The sequence below is a fragment of the Bactrocera dorsalis genome, chromosome 2 (genome assembly GCF_023373825.1).
Source record: "Bactrocera dorsalis isolate Fly_Bdor chromosome 2, ASM2337382v1, whole genome shotgun sequence".
NCBI lineage: Eukaryota > Metazoa > Arthropoda > Insecta > Diptera > Tephritidae > Bactrocera > Bactrocera dorsalis.
In genome coordinates this window covers 92,536,836-92,560,684 of record NC_064304.1, presented here as the reverse complement: position 1 = coordinate 92,560,684, position 23,849 = coordinate 92,536,836, and the positions used below count along the sequence as shown (strand labels likewise).

Sequence of the window (23,849 nt, the reverse complement as noted above, 5' to 3'; positions counted from 1 at the left end):
CATACGTATATGTATGCACATATGTTGCCAATTTGGACGCCTGAACGAATTGTTTGCATACATTAGTTCGTATCGAGAATTTCAGGCGCCTAAAAGCATGCGTCTATTTATAAATTTATTTACTTTTACAGGCAACGGTGTATTTGTAATGCTTGCGGTCGCTACGTTTGTGTGCTGCAGGGTTAGTGTGTCTATTAATTTATGAAATTGAATTTAATTTGAAACTTTTAAATGTAAATCTTTTAAAGGGTTGCTGAATTCGTAGGCGTTTAAAGGATGTCCTTTGAATTTTTGGGCTGTTGAAAAGCGGTAGTGCCACTGATTGTTGGTTGAGTTTTGGGTTCTTCGGTGTGTGCTATCTTCAACCGACTATTTATTTACAATGCAATTACTTAAAAGTTTTGACATAATTGTAATTGATTGAAATCGTTTAACTTTGGGCTATAAAACGTGGATAAAAGGCTTTAAATACCTAATTGGAGTGCTGTTAATTAATGGATTACATGAGTTTAGCCATCATGCGTTGCAAGTGACTAACTTCGTAACATAAATTTGTGTTTGGAATTATTTTTCATAGAGTCATCAATCAAAATGTTATACGAAGAATCGAGGTAGTGAGCGAAAAATTGATAAAGGTTACAGAGAAACTGCTTGAAACAGATTCAGGTTAAGGGAATATTCTAATCTACAGGCATGAATTTTAAATAATTTTTGAAGTGTCGTAAGCAAGAGGCAATTAATATTTTTACAACCCATTTGTATAGTAAACATTAAAAAAATCGAAAATAAAAAGGATAAAACCTTCGAAAATTGACAGCTGGTAAAGAAAAAAAATGTAGTTAAAGCGGTGTGGAAGAAACTGAGAAATCGTGGTATCATTGAAAAAGATAGTTTCGAGAAATATGTGTTAAAAGTTTTAGCTCCGACCGAACGAGTTTGGATGTCGGGTCAGCAAAACAAAATATCTTATAATTCGAATTTTGAAAAAATTGCTCTAGGCACATTTTTGAATAATTAAACTTTGAAAGTATAAAAAATCAGTTTTTCTTTATTTCTAGACTAGACTATTTATTTCTAGACTAAAAGAAAGATCGCTTAATTTTGTGTTTCTAGACTAGAATACCTTTTTATTGTATTGAATTGTAAGGCTCTCAACTGGATTAACAACCAAGTAACTGAAAGAATTCCAAGAAGTTATTTAATAAGGAAGTCTGGATCTCCCTTATAGCAACAGTTCACAAACACAAAATTCCTTGTGAGAACTTTTAATGGTCAATATATTTGACAGATATATGCTTTAGTGACTATCTGAACAATTCATTCGGAGATTCGAACTCTTCTACTGTTGAAAATATTAAACAAGTGAAGGATGTAGTACTTGAAAGTCGCGAGGTGAGTGTTCGTTCGAATGATTTTGGCGGATATTCTGAGTATGAAACGCGTTCTTACTCGACTCGTTCCGATAAAGCTGAATTTTCTTCAAAAATAGTACCATAAAGTGGTCTTTGGACTTTGGACATGCTTTTTGGTGCGTATTGTGATCACAAATTCATGGAGGGCATAGTAACTGCCAATAAGACATGGTTTTATGAGTTTGAAATGCAAACAAGTCAATAATCATCCGAATGAAGGGGAAAAAACGAGCCGAAACCGAAAAAGCCACGACAAAACCGCTTAAAAATCACTGAGGTGAGGGATGCTCTTTTTTCAATACTCGTGGTTTGGTGCATCATGATTTTGCTCCGGAGGGCGGACGGTTAATAAGAAGAAGTTTGGCCGTATTGAGGCGTTTGAGTGAGAACATCCGTCGAAAACGTCCGAAATTGTGATAGAACATTTAATGGATTTTACTGGATGATAATGCACCATCGTATCGAGTCACGATTGTTACCAGTTTTAAAGCCAAAAATGCAATGAATATAATTAATCAAGCACCGTATTCACCAGATTTGGCTACATATGTATGTATGATTTTTTCTTGTTTCTCAAACTAAAATTACCGCTCGAATGAAGACTCGTGAAGACCATTCCGAAAAATGCTTATGAAAAGTGTTTCGAGAAATGGAAAAATCGTTGCCATAAGTGTATTACTACTGGTGGGGATTACTTTGAAGGCAACAAAATAAATATTGGCGAATAATTAAATATATTGCCTTTTATTTGCAATTTCCGTTACATATGTATATATACACTCAGGGTCTCAGACACTTCTTTCTGATCTTTCTTTAAAACACTACGAATAATATTTATTTCTGAATATAAAAGGTGTATAGGGTTAGCTAAGAAAATAAAATTCGAAATAATTTCGAAATTATTAATCTTCTGTAAAAAAAATTGATTGATTGTTTTCTCCATGAGTAACATATCAATGTAAGCAAAGTTGTGAATTTTTGGTATTCGATGATAAATATGATAAATGTTGTCATACACTTGCATACGAAAAGAATATTGCATTTTTCAGTTAATTCTATAAAAGTTATTGCCATCTGCTTTGTAATTCAATCTTGGTTAAAAATTTTGTGTTTACATTGAAATTTCAATACTTAATCCACTTTTGGGTATTTACCTGTAGTAAAACGAAATTTGTAAATACTGTCGAAGCTGAAAATTTGTGTTTTCTGCAATATTTAATTACATGTCTCGCTTATGAATAACGAAAGAAGCTTTGAGAATATGTTGGGCTGCAAGGATGCAAATTAATAGTGTTGCTTATTAGGAAATCTGAAAAAAAAATATTTTTGTTTGTTTTTACTTTTGATTATATTATTACTTTTAGTGACATTTTATTGTAAGCTCAATTTAAATACCATTTCCATTAATTTTAGAAAATTCCTTTCTCTTCTTGTGTCATCAAGTCTTGTCAGATTGCTTGAACTAGAATAGCAGTGGAACAGGAATACAGGAATGAGTTCATACATCTTAAGTAAAACTCGCATTAAAAAATATAACCAATCATTTTCAGTTTAAAACTCTAACTTAGATTAAAAATATGTTTTATTTTAGATAATGAAATATAATTACTGATAAGTAAATTAATATGAATTTGTTATATATAATATTATATTTCCAATAATATTTTTTCAAAGCAATGAATATATTGTCTTCTTCTTCACTGCTGCTTTAAATACACCAGCAGTTTACACTTAGCCTACGCTTTAACCTATAACAAAGCAAAAACTTAGAAATGTACCCTTTCCTATGCCCCCTACATCCACAAAATTTGCATAATCTCCAAGGTTGCGGCACAAGTTTGAAGGCTGCCAGGCTGTGAGCGGTCATGCACTGAAGTGAAGGAGCAATGTGTCTGGAAAACCCTAAATTGGAAGCCTCACTACAAGACTGGACATTGCCACCGCTGCGGTGGTGTGTGCATAATTTTACGGCCGATAAAAAATTTACATCTCTCTGCTTTTTTATGCTTGTCTCAGAACGCTCTATTGGCCGCATCAAAAGCTTTGCTTGCATAAACTGAAGAGTTTAGTTGAAATCCCACATGTGCGCTCACATACTTTCTCGACATCTGCCAGCTTTGCTTTGGGTTCATAATCGATGCGGTGAGCGCCATGAAAAACGCATGAAGTGTGGCGCAACTACAAGGAAAAACAACACTGAAAAAAAGGCACAGATAGACAGTGAACTGATATTTCACTCGCAAGATTCAGTTTATAAAATGCCAAGTCAGCCAGTCAGTCGGTTGAATCGGTAGAACGAGCATAAAAAAACCTGCCACATTCTTGAGTGAATAAAAGTTTAACGCAAACTCACACACACATAACAGAAACTAAGCAAATTAAAGTGCACCTAACTTCACGCATAAGCACATGAGTGAGTTGCCTGTCAGAGAATGTATGGGCAACAACAAAAACTATGCAAGAGCACAAACAAAGCTTGTGTGCGAGTGCAGTTATGTAAGGCTTATTGGCCTTCCATGCACAGAAAGAAATATGTTTCCGGGCATACTCGGTTTTTTTTTATTCAACTCAGCTTTGTATTCTAGGTATTCTGTTTTGATCTCTTATTTCTGGTAAGCTGTTCTTAAAATTCTTTCACATTTTTTAATTAGCGTTCTGTTGCATAACGTTTGCTCGCTTGAAGCACAAGTTTATATTGTAAGAAGAAACGAAATTTCCTAATGAAAGAAAATGCTCTCACGATAGAGTGTAACATGATATATTATTCAACATTTAGTCGTATTTTCTTTCAATTTCATAAACTTTCTGGTAATAAATTGGGTAGTCGAAAAAGTATTTTCGTATTTTGTCACTAGATATCATTGTAGTCGTATATCTCCAGTGCTACCAATCACTTTGTATGATATGAACCATATAGAGTAAGATTTTAAGCTTCATTTAACCAAAAATAAAGTTAAATTCGGAAAGGTTGAAGAAAGTTACAAAAAGTTGAAAAATGAGTACAAAAATTCTATTATAATTCAATGCTGCGCCTAAAAGTTGATGTTGTCGTATTTATATTAGAACTGAACAAGTGAAACACATTTTTAGCTTCGGACGTGTCAGTGGAAGCCTTTTTAATTGAAGCAAAATAAATTTATTGGCGAAATATACAAGCACTTATGTACATCTACTCTATGTACAGGGCGTACAAAAAATAACGTTTTCATATTCCAAAGTCTAGGTGGCGTTTACTGGGAAAGTTTTGTAATTTAAAAATATATTATGGTACATGTATCAATGGAAAGGGGAGGGATACCGGAAAAAGAGAAAGGAAATTTCAAGGTCACAGGTTTACCACAACCGCTGCAGTAAAATTAGTCTCATTACTTATTTGTCAAACCTCTATTGTACAGATTTTCGAACTTCCGGGTAATTTTATGCCCCATATATCGGCCAATGTGTAAGCTATCTCAACGAAAATGAGAAAGCATACTTTATCATAACGGTGTATGTTTTTCTAAAATGAATGCAGTCGAGCTAAAACTTCACCTAGCTCCCATACAAATATCATCCTGATATTCGAATAACCTGTTGACTGTACTCCACATGATTTGTGATGGCATGGGAGGAACTTTAATGAATCACAGAGAACATTTTATTAATATGTTTCATTTTATTGGTATAAAGCAGTGACAAAAATAAATAGAACCGGTCCTATACTATCTCCAACAACTGACCAGATATTCAGCAAGCGCCACTCGCGACTTGGCGCTCACGTCGCTGTTGACAGTCATAACTTTGAAGTCGTAAATAATTTCGTCGGGCTGCTAATACAATGAAGAATAACTCCTGCCAGGTGCTACTTCGGACTAAGTGGGCAACTGATAAGTGAAGTCCGCTCTCGTCGTCATTTCCATCCTGTTGGTGCAATTCTTAATTAAAAAAAAAAACTAAAATTGTAACAGCCGATCAAGTCCATTTTCGCTGCTACAAAGCAATGCTGCATTCAACTACCAGAAAATATTTATGCTGTCTGAGTGAAAACTCGAAATCCTTTGTGGTCTTCAAACGTAAAATGCAAACTTGTTTGCGAAAGCAAACCAAATTTCAAAACAAAAAAATATATTTGAAAGTTCATGCATAAAAGTAAAAATGGGAATATGTCCCCCACACGCCAGCTTGATTCCTCACATGCATTATTCATTTTCACACTTTCACACGTTTCAAGTTTATTAATGGTGTTGTATGTATGCGTGTGCATGTGTGTATATGGGCACTTTTGAGAATGTGGCCACACTGGCTTATAGAAAACCATGTTACCGTTTTGAACTCTGCTTGCATTCGACATGACGACAAACGCGCAAAAACACATACCTCCGCTGGTGCGTGTGTTTGTGTAACGCTGGGTTCATATTTGTTTTCACTCATGCAAAGTGTTGAAAACTTTTCGCTTTCGGGCGCAACGCGCACGGAAACATTTGACATCGAAAAAAAAACCGAATCACATATCACTCATGCTGGGCGCATATGTTTACAGGCGCTATGCATGTATGAGCGTGCCAACCTGCGCATATGTGTGTGTGTTTATGTCACGCGGTAGCACATGTATGTAAATGTGTGCAGCGGAATGTACGGCAAAAGTACGTGTGGGAAAGGAAAATTCTAAAGTGAAATGCCGTGAAACTTTCGTCGTCGTCGTCGTCAGCTGAAATAGGCAATTCGGGTATTTGTACGCACTTTGTCAGCGCCGCAGCCGGAAGGATGCTACAACGAAAAGTTGCACTTTGACGAGCAGTTGTTGGCTAAATGCGCTCTCGAAATAAATTCGAAAATGCTCACTTCTGCGGCGGGTTATTTCAAAGTTTTCACTTCGTTGTTTATGTTTTCGTACGCTCAAAGCGCAAAACTTGTGCAATTTCCAGCATTCTCGCGCAAAATCGCAATTGCCAAGAGCCAAGCTAATCTTGACTCGAATGTTGTATACATTTTTGTGACTTGCCATTTCATGGCGTTTTGTTTGCATGCAAGTTGTTTAGTTTTTTTGTTGTTGTTGTAGCATTGAAAACACTGTGCAGTGTTGCTTGAAAGACTGAAAACACAATTAGGCAGGCTCGAGCGCACTAACGAAGACGTTCAAAGCGAAAGGTGTAAATTCCGGCTGTAAAGAAGCGAGCAATTGAGCTGCTCGGCGTTAAGTAAGAGAAGTGAAACTTTATGAATCTAAAATGCTGTTGTAACTGTTTTGAGAATGTGTAAGATAGATGGCATAAATTAAGCTTTTATTGTGAGCACGAATAAGAGATTAAACTCCGCTGAAGCAACTAGTCTGCAATACAGCTGTAGGAAGTTGTTTATTAAGAGTAATAAGTGAGTAGATGACATACATATATGGATATTATTATAATTTTTTTAATTCTATATTGCATTTAAATATTAAAATTTTGAAAAAAGACAGGCCATTGGCAGTTGTTAGCTGCGCGCCGCTACCAAAATTCGCAGAATTGCAGCGCAAGGGAATAGCTGTTCCAAACTGACGGCATTAGTAGGCACCTTGTCAGATTTCGCGATCAGAAATTGCACTGACAAGTCGAGAAACGTCACTGATTGATCTCTATGCTAAGCTGTTTTGGGCATCAAAAGCCATCAGTAATCCACATTTTTTTAAATAAATTGACAAAGTATACAGATACTCTGAGTATCACGAAGCGTTCTTTGCGCAATTTATTTCACCTACAGAGCGTACCAAATCGTTTACTTAAGTGAACTCAAACAGTTAACTGTGGCATCAGTACACATTTTTTTTTTTCATAAAATATGAGCAGAGAAAACCATTGATTCATATTTCTTCAAAAATTACCACCAATAAAGCACTCTACGAGGTTTGACAATTAAGTAATGAGACTGATTTTATTGCCGCGCTTGTGGTAAACCTGTGACCTTGAAATTCCCTTTCTCTTTTTTCGGCATCTCTCCCCTCTCCATTGATATACATATGTACCATCGCTCTAGCTTGTTTAGTTCGCCTGCTGCGTCAAGTTGAGTAGACGTGTGTTTGTAGTGCTTGTCACGAAAATGGAAAAACGAAATCAAGAGCAACGCGTCGCGATAAAATTTTGCGCCAGATTGGGCGAAACAGCTTCGAAAACGTACGCTAAATTGTAAGAGTGTATGGTGATAGTGCCCCGCCCGAAAAAAGCTCACATGAGCAAGTCGAAGGTGATAACGATGATTATTGCCTTTTTTGATAGCCGCGGAATCGTCCACAAAGAATTCGTTCCTCCGGAGAAAACTGTGAATCAAGTCTACTATTGCTAATTACTCGAAACATTACGAAAACGAGTCAACAGGGTGCGCCCAGACATCGCTCGTAACTGGATCCTTCGTCACGACAACGCGCCGTGCCACACCGAACTCAGCGTGAGCCAGTATTTGGCCTCTAAAATAAATAAGGGATATAAAGGGATCGCCGTGTTGCAACAGCCGCCTTATTCGCCCGACATGTCACCCTGTGACTTTTTTTGTTTCCTAAAACAAAATCGGTGGTCAAAGGAACCCATTTTGAATCGATTACGGACATCCAGGCGGCCGTGACGAGGGTACTCGCGGACATCCCAGTCGAAGCGTTCCAGAAATGTTACGAAGCATGGAAAACGCGCTGGAATCGCTGTATAGCTGCCCAAGGGGACTACTTTGAAGGGGATGGCAGAGTTGTAGAATAATTTTCAAATATACGGTTTTTATGGAATCAGTCTCATTACTTAATTGTCATACCTCGTATATAGCTATGATGAATGACTTTTTCGTGCCTAAATTGTAGGAGGTAGATGTGGACGAACTTTGATTCGAAGAATATGACATTACTTGCCACACAGCCAACGTAACAATAAATTTATTGGAGAAAACTTTCGATGAACGCATTAACTCGCGTCGTGGGTCTTCAATATCATGCGGTTTAACACCGCTACACTACTTTTGGTTGGGGTTATGCGAAGTCGTTAGTCTTCGCAGATAAGTGCGAAGCGTTTAACGCCTCGTGAGCGGATATTCAGCGCATTAATGCTGACATACTGCAACCTCGGCACTAATTGCTGTCAAAAATGGCCAAAAAATTGTGCTTTTGACTGGAATTTAATCGACTCAATGCGGCGTGAAATCATTATGGCAAACCATTAATGCAAATTCTTGACCAAAGCATCTCTAAAAACACCCTTTATTTTCACTTCGAAACCACATGTCTAAAAACCACCCTTTATAGTATGATACGTACAAGCAACAAGTGTACTGAGAAACTTAGATATCCGTCAGGATGTCATGAAACATATTATTACTGGCGGTGAGTCTTGAATCTATGCCCACGACCTGGAATCAGACGATCAATAGGTCGAATATCGTGCCAAACGTGAGCCGAAGCCGAAAGATCCCGTCTAAACAGTCAAAACTAAAAGTTATGTTGACAGTTTTCTTTGATTATTGAAGTGTGGTGCACTCTGAATTTCTTTCGATCGGCTAAATTGTCAACAAGGAATACTATTTGAGTATTATGAGTCGTTGCGCGTAGCTATTTGCAAAAGGAGGCTGGAATTATTGGCGAACAGCTCTTGGTTTTTGCACTACAATAATGCACCATCGCATACTGCATTGTTTCTTCGTGTGTTTTTAACCAAATTTTCAATTAATATCGTGCCAAAACCACCGCATTTAGTTCCGTGTGACTCCTGACTTTCAGCAAATACAAGTGATCGCTCCGGCGAAACCGTTTTCAGTCAGATGAGGCTATTAAACGTGAATCGCTGGACGCATTGAAGGCTATTCCAAAAATTGACTTTACACCTGTTTCGATGATTGGAAAAAACGTTGGCACAAATGTATTATAGTCTGGAGGGATTACTTTGAGTAGGCGCCATAGATTTTGAGGAATAATTTTAAAATTTTGAAATTATGAACAAAGTCGTGCTATTTTTTGATCATAGTAGCATAATGCATATGAAGTTGGTAACCAAAAAGACACCTGCAGCTGCTCAAGGCTTATGGCAGACGCACGACTAACGGTAACTAGCAGAAGCGCACCGTAAGAGGCTGCAAAGCAAGGGAAGGACTCTTTAAAGCATGGCAGCCAATTAGACAGCATTAAAGTTCAGAATGCAGCAAAGGCGGACGAGGTGCTGCTGGGCAGGTATGTGCTGTAGGGCTAGTAAGAGCTGGTATAGCTCCAGCTATGCGCTTGTATGCAGACTAGAAATAAAACACACTGCCAGCAAAAAAGAAACAAAAATCGAATTACAACTACAACACCACTAAAGCAGCTTCGTGATGACAGTACCGTTAGTGATTGTAGTACAACTTGTTGTTGCGGGTTTGAGCATGTTACTTGCTTTTGTGCTCTTTTTTTTTGGTTATTTCGTTTGTGTGTTTTGTATTTCGGCCAAGGAGCCTAACAGTCTTGTAGCGATAATTGCTATTGGATACTCACGTCTGCTCCATAACAGGCGTGTGTACTGCTGGGAATGAACAATGACTGTCACGCCTGAAAGTGTCCGAGAATTTGCTATTGCCTCCTGCATACCCATTTTACACAGGCACACACCTTCATTTGCACTTAAAATGAGCTTGGCGTATTGAGTGCGTGTCTCTTGTGGAATATGCAAGCGTTCTTGCAGTTGGCATATATGAAGAAGCTAATTGGATGCTCTTTTCGAAACTCTCTTCCGCACTCAGGCAATAATCTATGCGGAAATGTAATGCTCGCAGCGGTCCTTGCTGCTGCTTATTGGCATTTGGCTTACACACCGAAGAGGTTTTCAGTTTTTAGAAGTGCCCAATCCTTCTTCGGCACTGCAGCCAGTTGGGAGGGCTGGCATGCTACTTATGCGTTTAATTGCTTCAGAGAATTTCATTGTGCTATTTCAATTTATGAGTACTTTACTTCTACTCAACTAACTGCTTTACGCTTTCTCCATACTAACGCTATTAAAGATTAGAATCGAGTGCCGGTCGTTTAAGAAGATTTGCTTGTATGTTGGTATGAGAGTAAAGAAAAATTAACACTTACAGCGGTACATTAATGCCAAAGAATGTCAGCAATTTTGTGTGTAAAATTGAAGGATCCCACAAGGATCGTGCAGTAGAGCATTCTTTTAATCAGGCATACATAATGATATTCAGAGATGTTCTTTTTTTAATCTATAAAAAGTAAAAATAAATATCAAAAATTTCCAATTTACGCGTTATACCATCAAATGGTTGAAGTATTAAAATATATTCATCGTAACAGTGACAACACTCACTTTATCTTAAAAATTCATAACTCCAAATCGAGTTAAGAATTTTCAATGAGAGTATGTTGCTTTTCTAAGTTAGGCAGTTGAAATGGAGTCCATGTATAATTCATAAATAAAATAATTTTGAATATAAGCAGTTCGTAAGGGATAAGTCAAGAAGAAAGAATGCTAAAAAAATATTGGTGGGATCATTTTCGCACAATCAAATTAATTAGTACTTAAAAATTAGAAGGGCAGTTATGCCTTTCCCACAGCGGGCTACTCGATCAACGATAGGCGCGTTTAACGATCGGCTATTATATTATAGCTTGTTTTATTTATTTTCCTTTTTTTCAATGATTAAAGTTCATCAGCTGATTGACATTTTAGCAATGCACACAACCAAATTTATAGTCTGAACACCAACCGGCAGAGTTAAACACAGCTAGTTGTATAGTGTAGACAACAACCCTCAGAGTTTCATTCTAGTTTCAATGAACTCCTGTACGAAGAGGCGACCACTACTCCATTTTATTAATATATGGAAAGTTTTAGCATCGATTCTCATTAATATATACGATCAGCAAACGAACATCATAACCAAGCCTAAGGCTTTTTAGTGATATTACAAACTGTCTGTCGCCAATGAGATCAAAAATTAAAAAAAAAATAAACAACAGTCAAACGTTACCAACTTTATACTATATTTCTTATTTAAAGACACACATCGATAGTATTCTTATGGTCTTAGATATATACTCGTAGTAGCTCAGAATCAAGCTGAATGACTTTCACATTCTGAAGACATTCCCTCAATTCCAAATTTCTCAAAGAGAATGAAGCACAGCTTTAAGATGTCGAAATAAAAGACTTTCGTGCTATTTAATTAGTATCTTCATGTTTCACTAATAAAACTATCGAGTGTCTATGCAATTTTACTCAGCAGTATACGCCTTTAATAGCCCTACAATTAAGCGTCCCAGTTTCTTATAGACAATTAATTGCTTCATGCCTAAATAGAGAGAGTAATTGGATTCGAGTGGCCCAAAGTGTGAGCAAGAAGAAAAAGCTCCGCAATTATAACAGAAAAAAATAGAAGAAACAAAATGGAAGACAATAAACGCACAAGCTTACGCACACATGTGTGAGCATGTAAGAAATTAGCAACGTAACTCAATTATTTTCTACTTTCCGCAGTAAGCACTATAGCTTAACTGACTCACACATACTCACACATCGTGTGACTTTAAATTGCTTAAAAGCTGAAGTAAAGTAAAATCTGCTTAATTGAAATGATAAACTGGCCCACTAGTAACGGCACATGCATATTTGCTAGAAAGCAAGCAAAATGGGGGTAAAAGTGCAAGGAGAGGTATTTCGCAAGACAGCGCTGTCACTTCCCATTGTTGAACTCAATATAAAGTGAATTTAAATATTTTTAACTTATTTAAAACAAGCAATGCCAGTGAAAGTAATTTTTATAATACGCACTTCGTTTTCATCTATGCGTTCACCTTCACTTGCGCATAAGCTCTGGCATTTACATACACCAATATGCACAGGGGAGTACGAGCGCAAGTACATACGTATGTGTGTGTGTGTGTCGTTGCTTTGACGTTGTACATTTTGCGCTATTTTTTACTTTTTTTTAACTTTATGCTCGCTAATTTTCCACTGCTACGCTTTTCATTTCGCATATTTTTCACTCACATCTTCGGCGTACAGTGGCATAAACAGCCTAAAGTACTGCTTAAATAGTTTTGAAACTGAAAACTTTTTACTTCTGCGCTGGAGAAGCATTTAAAATCGAGTTTGGGTATTTTTTTTGGCAAAGTAGAGATTTCAACGAAGAGTAAGCACACTAATTAAAAATATGTAAAAATGTTTGAAAAATAGGGTTTTGTTTTTTCGATTGTAAGTCAAAATAAGGTTTCCTTCTTTATATTTTAAATAAAAAATTCGTTATATTTAGAACAAAAGAACATAAGAAGGTAAATTTACACCAAATTTTGTAAACAAAAAAAAAAATTTTGTATTAGACAAGAATAAGAACGCCAAAAAATTTATTTATTTGCATTTTTGACAAACATTTTTAGCTTATGTGCAGAAACATGAACAAGATGTATATACAAAAGTTCTAAAACTTGCATTAACCTACAAATTTGCCATATAACTTTTTTCTATAGCACTCGTAATTTTGCTGAAATTGAGACAAACTGTTTTTAATCTTTAAAAATTTAGCCACGTTAATTTTATCGACTGAAAATCAGTCATAAATAGTTTTTTCCATAATTTTTGCTATTTATTTTATTCCCAATGGGTTTCGTCCTACTATAATGTTTTTTGTTTGTATTTTTATTTTTATTTGATTTTTTTTTTATTTTTTACCCCGCTCTATTGTACTCGAAATACTACAGCTTAAATTTTTTCATTTTTCTAGTCAAACACGCATTGAGATTTTTTTTTTAAACTAAACTATTGTTTACGATTGCTTAGAGTTGTTGTAAAAACAGGAAACATTTCGAAAACAGTTTTGTGAAGTATTCTCATGCTTACTGTGGCTGAATGGTCTACCAATGCTCTCCATTTTGACCCAAGAAGCTTAGGCGCACTCTTTTCCAAGGCCAAAAATAAAAAGAAAAATTTCGTTTAGAATCAATAATTTATTCTGTAGTTTAACAAGGAATAGTCGTAAAATAGTTTTGAGATTACCTTCCGCGCTTGCTGTGTGCGTTGGGTTATCAACTGGGCTCCTTCCTGTAACATAAAGCGACTTTTTTGCGACTCAGTATTATAGTGGTATTTTTGTAGTTGTATGTACATTATGTTTAAAATCATTTCTATGAGAATATTCGCGTAACGTCAAACTAAAGTCATTTGCCTATTATTACTACTGGACACCTATATATCCCAATTAAAACTCCAATAAAGTGGTTGACTGAATATTTTTAAAAGGAAGCCAGTTTTCTCGTCTTCCCAGCTTTCTCCTCGAAGAAAATATTTTTTTTTTGTTTCCAAATTCAGTGACTCAGGGTGGCTCAAAACTGTTATTCGAAAACAAAATTTCACGGCATTTCTTATATACTCATATACATGAGACCAATTACTGTATTTATAAATAATATACTTGGAATATATGTTAACATACATACATTATACTCGCTCTCATTCTTTTAAATTTCACATTATACCCTCTTCATATATGAATAATGAATTTGAGGCAAATGTTTCTCATACGCCTCGACACACCGTATGCTACATAACTTTCACATTTAAGTATCACAGGAAAATGTTAAATTTTAATATTTTTCCCGGCACTTGCAATTTGAAGAAAATTGCAACGCATATTTTAGCCAACTCCGGCCACTGTCGCCCGTTGTCGCCTTTGTCATCACTTCTACTGTTGCGCATTTCATAAATTTTGCATATGCTTGCATTATCTTGACAGCGGTGAATGTCAACTGCATAAATTCAGGCGCATTAATGTCACCGCCACTGAAACCAGTGGCCTAGTTTCCAGCCGCACCGCCAACGTGCTGTAGCGTAGAAGCCATTTAGGCGAGCTAGTGAAAGCGAGGCAACTGCTTTGCATACGCTATGCCCCGCACGCCATATCAATATGTTGCCACCAAGTAGTGCAGCGATGAATATACATACATATATGTATATAGGTATATATATATAAGAGTGTGTGGGTGAGTGAACCAGCTTTCATAGAAATATTTGCGTGTCTGTGTGTCCGGGCAACCTATTTGCCGTGCCGTGACATTTCTGCCAACATCACAGCGCAGCATAGAAGATATAGCTGCCATTGCCCTGATTTCAGCGCTGAGCGCAAACGTAAATATGAGCACAAACACACAAGCAAACTGAGGAATTATTCAATATATATATATACGAGTATGTATGTGCATGTATGTACGCGCTTAGAGGAAGAGCAACGCGTCCAAATCACATTAAATATGAATATGTTCGCAGAGCTGCTAGTATGAGTTTGCTGCGCTGCCGGTGTGGCAAATGCATTGTTGGCGCTTCACTTTTCATTCGTTCGCTCAATCACAGCTCAACTAACTAACTGTCTGTCTGCTCGGCTGCCTTTTGGCGCCGGATGTCGACTGCTGTGACTGTTGCAACAACCAAGCGACCGTTGCTCTGAAATTAAAGAATGTAGAACCTTTGTTGTTGTTGTTGCCGTTATTATCACGCTTGTTATGGCGGAGATGGCACCACCAGCTCGTGGTGCATAAGGTGGAGCTTTAAATTGGCGCTTCGCCTCTGCTCAAATGTAATCAAGCGTATATTGTTATTCTGACCCACAAATTTTGAATGAGTAATTCTCTGCTGAATAAATAATAAAGTCATTGTGCGCCGGTATACACATATGTATGTATATGTGAGCCAAAATGTGTGGCTGTGTATATGTATGTGCACGTTTGTTGTGTTGCGAAGCGAAATCTTCTTAAGCGTATATTCACAATTTCAGCTTATATATGCTAATGTTAACTAAATGTCGCATATATTTGTTTATTTTATACCGGCGGGTGGTTTGCGCTAAAATTAGCTTTTAAACCTGTTTATGCATATTTAAATGCAAATTAAATCGTTTGACATTTCAGCGCTTGTCTGCATAAGTTTGCGTAGTTAAAGCAGGAAAATCATAATTTGAGAACTAATTTGGTGTTTAAAAAGATTTTCTCTATAGAAATAATATAAAAAGGAATTCACCTGCTGGTTTCTACAGTTTGGTGTTCTTTCTTCGTATTGCGCTTAAATATTTTTCTTAACTCCTGGTTAGGAGAAAACATTCCGACGACCTCGGTTAGCTGTAGCACTAACTTTAACTTATTTTTTTATTAATAGTTGAATAATTATTATAATTTTTGTTGCTTCTACTGCAATCTTCATACATATGTGCGTGGATGTTAACATTCATTTTTCTAAATTGAATTAATTCATCGTTTTATAAATTTTATCAAAAGCTTTTTCTCCATTGAAGATACCATTTCCTGCTGCTATTATAAACAAATATGCTTCAAATTCCTTAATTATGCTTACACATACATTATAATCACCTTCAGGCTTTTCAATTTTATATTATCCCTTCTTTTTGTATGAATATTTAATTGCAAGCAAATGTTACTCATACGCTCCGGCACACTGTGGGGTAGCTTACACATACTGTTATCACAATGCGCACGTAAAATAAATTTGGCATGTTATATTGCTATATTATGTATATGTGCATAAAGATTTTAATGTTGAAATTTTTTCAGTTTTCTGTATGAGTTTGAACCCAAACCAAAGCAAAAGAAGTTTTTTCCTCACAAATTGCAAGTTTTGGCAAAACAAAGAATGCCTTTTGCAACATAGATAAACAATATATTAGATGATATTAGAGCATATTTAAGCCTCTACATTTAGCACAGAGACTTATATACTAAATAAATTTGTTCAACCTAAGTGTCGTACAATGCGTATGAGTAACATATTATGGTTATGATAAAGAGTATATAGGATTAACGACAAGCTAAAGCAGTACATTTGGGAATGCCATTTCATTAAAAAATAGAAATCCAATTAGAAATAATACTTAGCTTTAAAGGAAGAAAATTCCACCAATATGAGCTGCCAACACTCTCTGCATGGGCATAGATTCTGATGAATAAATTAAGAATTTTTGAAATTATGTACAAAGTCTTACTATTAACTCAAAGTAATACATTAAATAAATATTCACATTTCAATAATATTTCTTTTTTTATTTTTAAAGCAGTTTTAGGCTTCGAAGAGCATGAGCAAGCAAAGCAGTTTACAAATCCATAAATAAACTAACGTGCACATAAAATATTTACTCAAAAAGTGAAATAGTACATAAAAATGCGCCAAGAACACACAAGCGCATTGAAAACTGTAAATGAATGTAAAAAATGTTGTTCGCCTGCCAAACTTCCGTAGTTGTGTTATGTTCTAGAAGAATTTTAACACAGCTATTTGTGTTTCAACTCTTTGACACTTCCGCCTTGAAGCACATGCATACATACACAACACAATTTAGAACGCAAATATTTGCGGAGCCACGTGAGCCGAAAAACTTCCAAGTCGACTAGTGTTAAGTTATGAGGACAATCCTTACAGGGAACCTCATTTGGACAGCTGTTCTGGCCAGTTATATTACTTAATACGTATATATAATAGCTCATAAGACTCTTACAAATCTACAAAGTGTTTTGAACCATCAGAGATTTGTTGAGAGGGTTAAAGACTGTTTCGGCAATGTCAACTGGTTCACCGGTAATGCTTCAAGAAGTGCCTGCATGTTTTGTTCACTCTCTCTTCAATACAACTTTGACAACTTGCGTCCGACAGAAGTTTTTGCCTTGAACTGATGAATATTCATGCAGTCAGAACCACTACGATTGCGACAAGATGAACTTTTCTAATAGCAAGCAATTCAGAAGACCTCCTACGTTCTCCTCTAGACCAAAGGGAGTTTGCAGTCAGCCAACAATGCATCTGTGGTCCATTGGCTCAATGCTAAAACGCCAAACGCCAATGGAGATCCAACCCTGTGACATTCTAATGTGAGTGGACCTTACTACAGAAACCCAAACTTTAAATAATATTGCGCAGCTTGACTTTTTATGATACTGAAGTTTGTATTGGAAAGACTATTATATTTTTTCACAAAACTGCATTTAATTAAAATAGCTTAACCGCGTTATTTGCTCACTGGGTATACATAATATTACTAATTTACTTCAAAAATGCGCTTAGAACTCAACCTTCAAAATTCTAACCTTCAATTTTCTCTACACGCCCGCGTTACACTTCCAAGCCATTTAAATTTTTACAGTTATTTAATTAAAACATTCGAAAACACACATAAATTCATGTGAGATCCGCACGTGTGCAAGCGTTTATGCGAGACTTTTGGCAAAGTAACTGCCAACAATGCCAAATATGAACTGCCGTCACACACACACACACGCGGAGAAAACTTTCATTTTACTACACACAACACTATACACAAAATATAAATATTTTCAAGGCATGCACGTGTGTGTGTGAGCTAAAAAGCGATAAAATTGCCAGTGCTTGTTTTCGATTATCACTTGCTTTCGGTCTGAGTGTTACTAGCTTACACTCACGCCGTCCCCTGATACCCGCCAGCGGCGCATTGCTGCGTATACCCAGAGCGTAAAGTGTTGACATCCTTTTGTCGTCTTTTACTGCTACTGTTGTTGTTGCTGTAGTTTATGTTTGCGAAGCCTACGCTCGGTAAATATTGTATACACATTGGAGCCTATGGAGTTGGAGGCGAACGCTTTGAAATCCCACATTTTCCCCAGAGCAATATGTGTACACGTTTATATGTGTTTGTGTGTACATACATATATTCAGCCGCTTGCACCGCAGCCTTGCTTTGTTCGTCGACTTCCCCGGGGAAATTTATCTTAATGTTATTTCAAAACTTTCACTTGTAGAATTATTTCGTCTTTACTTAAACGAAAGTTGACACAACTAAAGACATTACACAACAGATTACGTGTCCGTATGAATAAGCGCAATTTCCAACTGACATATCTGTGTGTGCTGAGTTGCCTTGTTTGCGTGTGTGCCGCGTGCATCGTCTGTCGGCTAACGTGGCCTCCGGTTGCGAAAATTTGTTTTAGTACAAAGTAAAGCAAATTGTTATTGCGTAGTTCATGTTTGTTATCATTCTTGTTGTTTTTGCAATATTTCGGTTTTTTTTTTTTGTTTTTGGTGGCAAATGCACTAGGAAATGGGATAGGAGAGTATATCATTTGCAATTAAAAATAAGTGGGGAAGTGCTAAGTTCGAGTATAATCGGACATTTCATACTGATGCAACTTGCAAGGCCTCCAGCCAGGGAAGTACCATCAAAAGAACTGTTAGTTAAATGGGCTCTAAGACGCGGTTTCACCACATTTTAATCATTCTAAGCATAAATATTAACTGTTTTCAGAAAAACACGCTCTTTCAATTTTATTAAGATATAAAATATATGCATTAATTGTCACCGCTATACGAAAACCTGTGTACGCTAGGCGAATATATAATTTTAACATTTAGTGGAGGCAGATAGTGTGACAGCCCAAATTTTTCGTCAAGAGATGCGCATACTAATTTTCATTTAGAAAACTCTATTTTACTCAAGTTACAGTAGGCACGGACAGCCTACATGGGTTTCACAGTTTCAAAAAATCGAAAATTTTTTTGTCTTATTAAATTCTATAACACCTCTAGAATATTGTCCTAAATTTTCATGTTGATCGGAGTAATAGTTTCGGAGATACAGCCTTGAGAAGTTGTGCGCTCGAGGCTAGCTAGGCTAAGTGCGACGTCTTTAAACGCATTTTTCTCAAAATTACACCCTTATGCTATTTTTCAACAGATAACCTACCGTATCATGAAAAGAAAGTTTTTCTTAAATTTCTCTTCAGGTATTCTCTTTGAAAGCAAAAATTTCTGCTGAAATTATTTAGCCTTTCTAGCTTAGAATGTAAGGATAGAAGTTAGTTGAGGTTTGCCTCGCGGCCTAAGGTCCATTGTGTCCTTCTTTAAATCATATGCATTCCCTCTTGAATTCCATAAATTTTCCTAGCGCTATTGCGGTGATGTGGTCCCTGTCTAGATGCAGCGTCTACGAATTACAAATGACGTGATTTTGACAGCTCGCGGCATGTATGTTGATTTACGGATTTGTCAGTGTGTTCAAGTAGGCTTGCCATTTTATCATTTCACGTTTCAGTTTGGTAAAATCTTTGAAAATTGTATACAATTATTACGCAAATTCACGTTCTCTGAAAAATTTTCAATTTAACATTCAACGAAAAATCATCTTCTCAAATAAGGCCATTTCTGGCATAATGGCTTCTCCAACAAATGAAATCGTGGCTATTTGAGAGGATTTTTTAAACGCAATTCGATACCCAAAAGTATAGGTTATTTTCTTCAAGAGACCAGCAATGCTCGAGGAGCTCGTAAACAACAATCAGCGCACTATAGCCGAAAGTTCAGCCGAAATGCGGTGCTAGATCAGCAAAAATTTGGGTATACTTATTTATTTCTATGCATTCGAGGGCCTTATACGTGTATTACAGATTGCTGTGCAATCTAGCATCAGATGCTCTATGGTTCTCGATACCACGTCGCACTTTTGACAGTTTACACATGAGGCTATGTCCATGTTGGACAAGTGCTACTTTAGCCTTTGGTGCACAGTGTAATAAGTTACTATATCTTAGGGAAATACTAATTATTACCAATTATACAAATATTTTATAACTCTACAATCAACTTCATCGCTAAGTAAGCTAAGTCTTTGTTCTCAATCAAAGGAAAAGCCGAATTTTTGCGTGCGAAAAGCAACGCACACTTGTGTTGCAAATGTGCTCATTTCTTATTTTTCTTCACTTTCCATTTGACAAAATTATTGAAATAAGAATCTCCGTTCTGAAACCATGTAACATTTTAATGATACCCTTAGCGAGTGAATGCGAAGAGTAAATAATTCATGCAGATTTATTGTCAAGCACTTTAATATTTTAAATATGTCCCAACAGAGCAAATATTTACACAACGAAAAATCTCCCAACCAGCTGCATTTTGTACGCTTAATATGATCCAAATACTTACCACCTGACTAGCTCTAACAATAAATCACAAAATATAGAGATAAAAAAGCATAAACAAACAATATTCATGATTTACATAGATAGGCAAAGCCAGGGCTTAATCAATCATAGGAATCCTTAAGGACCACCAAGTAAATAGGCAAGGAAATCCTGTTTGTTTAGCGCAACAAAAGCACAACCATTTATTATTAAACAAACACTTATTGTTTATTCTTACCTTTCCGCCGAACTGAAGCTAACATTTCCTTTTTTCTTTTCTCTTTACTCACACACTTTCTTTGCAGATAAATTCGGCGAGCAAATAAGCAAATGAACCATAACAATAAATCGCAAGTCCTTTGAGAGAATGCTAACACGATAAAACGGCAGCATAGTGCCATTGCAGTGGTGCGAAAGCGAACGGGGAGAGTGGACAGCGGAGGCAGCTGAGCAAATACAAATAAGAGAGGCAAACGTAACGGTAACGCAGCCAAGCGGCAAAAAAGGCGCAAGCAATGCTGGATGACCGAACAATTCAAAAGTAGAATAGTGGTGTGGCCGTGTGAAGTGCACAAAAATATAAATAAATTGTGAAGTGAATACACCCAGACATATATACATATGTACATATATGCATGTGTAAGTAAGCATGCAGCGACAGGCTAATCCGCTAGGACCAAGAGAAATTTATCGATAATCGCGGCAAGAACTCCGACATTAGCTACGCAAATGAACTGAAAAGGCCAAAGTGTGCAATGAAAATACCGAAAAACAATAAGTAACAACTACAACAACAACAACGAAAACATAAACTGAACTAACAACCAAAACATAAGAAAAACGGACCATCGAACAAAAGTAGTGCAAATACAGCAAGCAACAAAGTATATAAATACACAGCAACAACACTTGAACGCACCAACGAACACGAAGGCCATAAAAGTGCCGAAGTGGCAAAGTGGCAGTCAAACTATGAGCAGCGCGCAATAAAACTTGAAGTCAGTTTATTTGTGCGCCTATCGGCGCAATCGACAACGGCGCGGGGGTGTATGTAGAAGCTGAAGTGATGCTTGCAAACTGTCGTGCACACACACACACACGCGAACATTGCTCAAAAGCAAAGTGAGTCAAGCGCACTGAAGTGCCACTGAAAATTCGTAAAACATAAAACAATCGTAAAGCAGGCCGTCTACAAGCGACGCGCAGGTCTTACGGCCCATCCATTCGGTTCAATAAAACTGTGCAATATAATTTTATACAAATATCTTGTTATTGTTTCAGTTTTTATGGCATATTATTTATGTTCCGTAGATTCGGCATTTTCGAAGAGGAAGTGACACAAATAGACTGTGCTGAAATAAAATGAACTAAAACAAAATAAATAATACACACACACACACATTCGAGTAAGTAAAATATAACAAAACGGCATTGTGCCGACGTGAAAAATATTGAAACTGACAGTGGCAGCATGATAGTCGTAAGAAAGGCTGACAGCCATCATAATAATTACTTTCACACGCGCAACAATAACAAAAATTACAATAATAATAATAACAAAAACAACAATAGTAGTAGTAATAGTAAAAATAACTACAACAACTATAATTTTAATAAGAATCACAACAACAAATCGCTGTTAACCCCACTGCCGACAGTGCTTGAAGTTTGTGGCAGCTATTGTTGCAACAGCAGCCTGATCTGGCAGTTGGTGGCACACAGTTGGTGAGCAGCAACGCAGTGCAATGAACTGAGGTGCGAGGAGTTGACGCCGTTTCCGTGTGAATAGACAAGAGTTTAGTGCATAAATCCGCAATGCGAATACAGTCAGTCCCACCAACAACAACAACAAGTATGTCCATTACACAAACACAAGTGAGTGAGTGCAACACTGGCGTAAAGTAGAAAGACGAAGCAAGCCAAAAGAGACACATATATATACCAATACATACATACAAATAATTCAAAGGTGCCAAGCAACGTTATAGCAGAGCGTTAGCTGCGCAGCAGCGTCCATTGTAAAAAGAAAGTTTGTGAAATTGTGAATTCCGTGAATCGCGTGTATCCCTAGGCGCCACAGCAGCGTCAATAGCAGCTGCAGCAACCACCGCACTTACTAGCACACACATACACCGGCACAGCGACAGACAGCATGCATTCGCGCCAGCCAGACGTGCGCGCGCCAATGTGGCAACAGCTGCTACCAGCTGTCATTTTCTCGCTTCTTAGCATAGGTAAGTGAAAAGTGCATGTTGAATACATTAATAAATACATAATTTGCAGAACTAAGGCGGAATGAAATAAACTTTTAGCGCCAGCGCAACTTGAATGACATTTAAATTACTTGCAGCTTCAAACACTCAACCACACACACACATACAAGTGTGGCAATTTGCCACCGTTGTTGCTGAAGTGACGACGGCGAACTGCGCGTGCTATTTATCTTCTGTTGTAGAAGTGAAAAAAGTCCATAAATTAGCGCATACTTTCGTAGCGCTCATATATACTCGTATTTATGTGTGGCGTAATGAAGCTGTCAGTTTAGCTAGCTGAAAGAGCACCTGATTTTTTAGACAACTGCTCTTGGTATGGCAACAAATGCACGCCATCTTTTCATTGTATTGTGAATTATGCGCAGCGCCTGTCATTGGCTGGAGAATTAATTAAAATCTGACTGCAAAAGATATCTAAAAAGCTCTCTGAAAAATATTTCTATAATATGGGTGAGCGAAACATTCAAAGCGAACAAGTTTGTTCAACAGATTTTCCAATCAGCCACAACATACATATTTGAACGGTTTTAAAAATTGGTTTTGATATTGATAGCGAGATCCGAAGCGTAATTCACCGCAGGCAGTCGCTTCGATGACTATCGAGTGTGCCCCGGAGTAAAACGTCACATTTCAGCGATAGTCACATATAGGTATAGACGAGAAATTTTATGTTAAATACATTTAAAGACATCCAACTACTGCTCAGAGTCATTCATTATCTTTGCGAAGAGATTTAGCAGTCACAAATATTTATGAACGATACAGCTCTCATATTCCTTTGATATCCTTAAAATATCAGCAATAGCCGTCAACCACATTTTGCGGTCATCCAAAATCATTGTTGCATTTTTCCTTGCTTACGCACGTGACGGCTTCACTTGAACGTGCACTGGGTTCGTCACACTCGGTGCTCATATATCCTGTACTCAAACACATTTTCGAAGGCTCTGAATTACGCTGATTGCACAAAATCCCCACAAGCTTTTCTTCAAGCGAGGTATGTGGTATGTAGTACAACCCAGCTAAGTAAAAAGAACAAAAGGTTAAGTGAAGCCTTTAAAAAAGAACATACTAGTTTACTAAGTAAGTCTTTTTAATTCATTCGAGTTGATATATTTCCAAAATTGGCCGAAATCGGAAATCAATTAAGAGTAAATATTCAAAATTAAAAGACGGAAACTTTTCTTCCTAAGGCTAAACTAGTGGTTCTAAGGATCACTTTGGGCTGACAAAATCAAATTATTTGCTGTTAATAATAAACGTAATAAACCTTATTTGTAGCACATT

At 36.9% G+C, this 23,849-nt stretch overlaps 1 protein-coding gene across 3 annotated transcripts in view; it reads left to right on the top strand.

The window, feature by feature from the left end:
- LOC105230214 (zwei Ig domain protein zig-8) overlaps nucleotides 1-23,849 on the top strand; it is a 183,939-nt gene that overhangs the window by 66,003 nt on the left and 94,087 nt on the right. For all 3 annotated transcript variants that reach the window (XM_049449037.1, XM_049449035.1, XM_049449036.1), the window contains one exon: nucleotides 20,595-22,523. In XM_049449037.1, coding sequence (XP_049304994.1) covers nucleotides 22,442-22,523 — 82 coding nt within the window. In that variant the 5' untranslated portion in view covers nucleotides 20,595-22,441. The remainder of the gene's footprint in view (nucleotides 1-20,594; nucleotides 22,524-23,849) is intronic.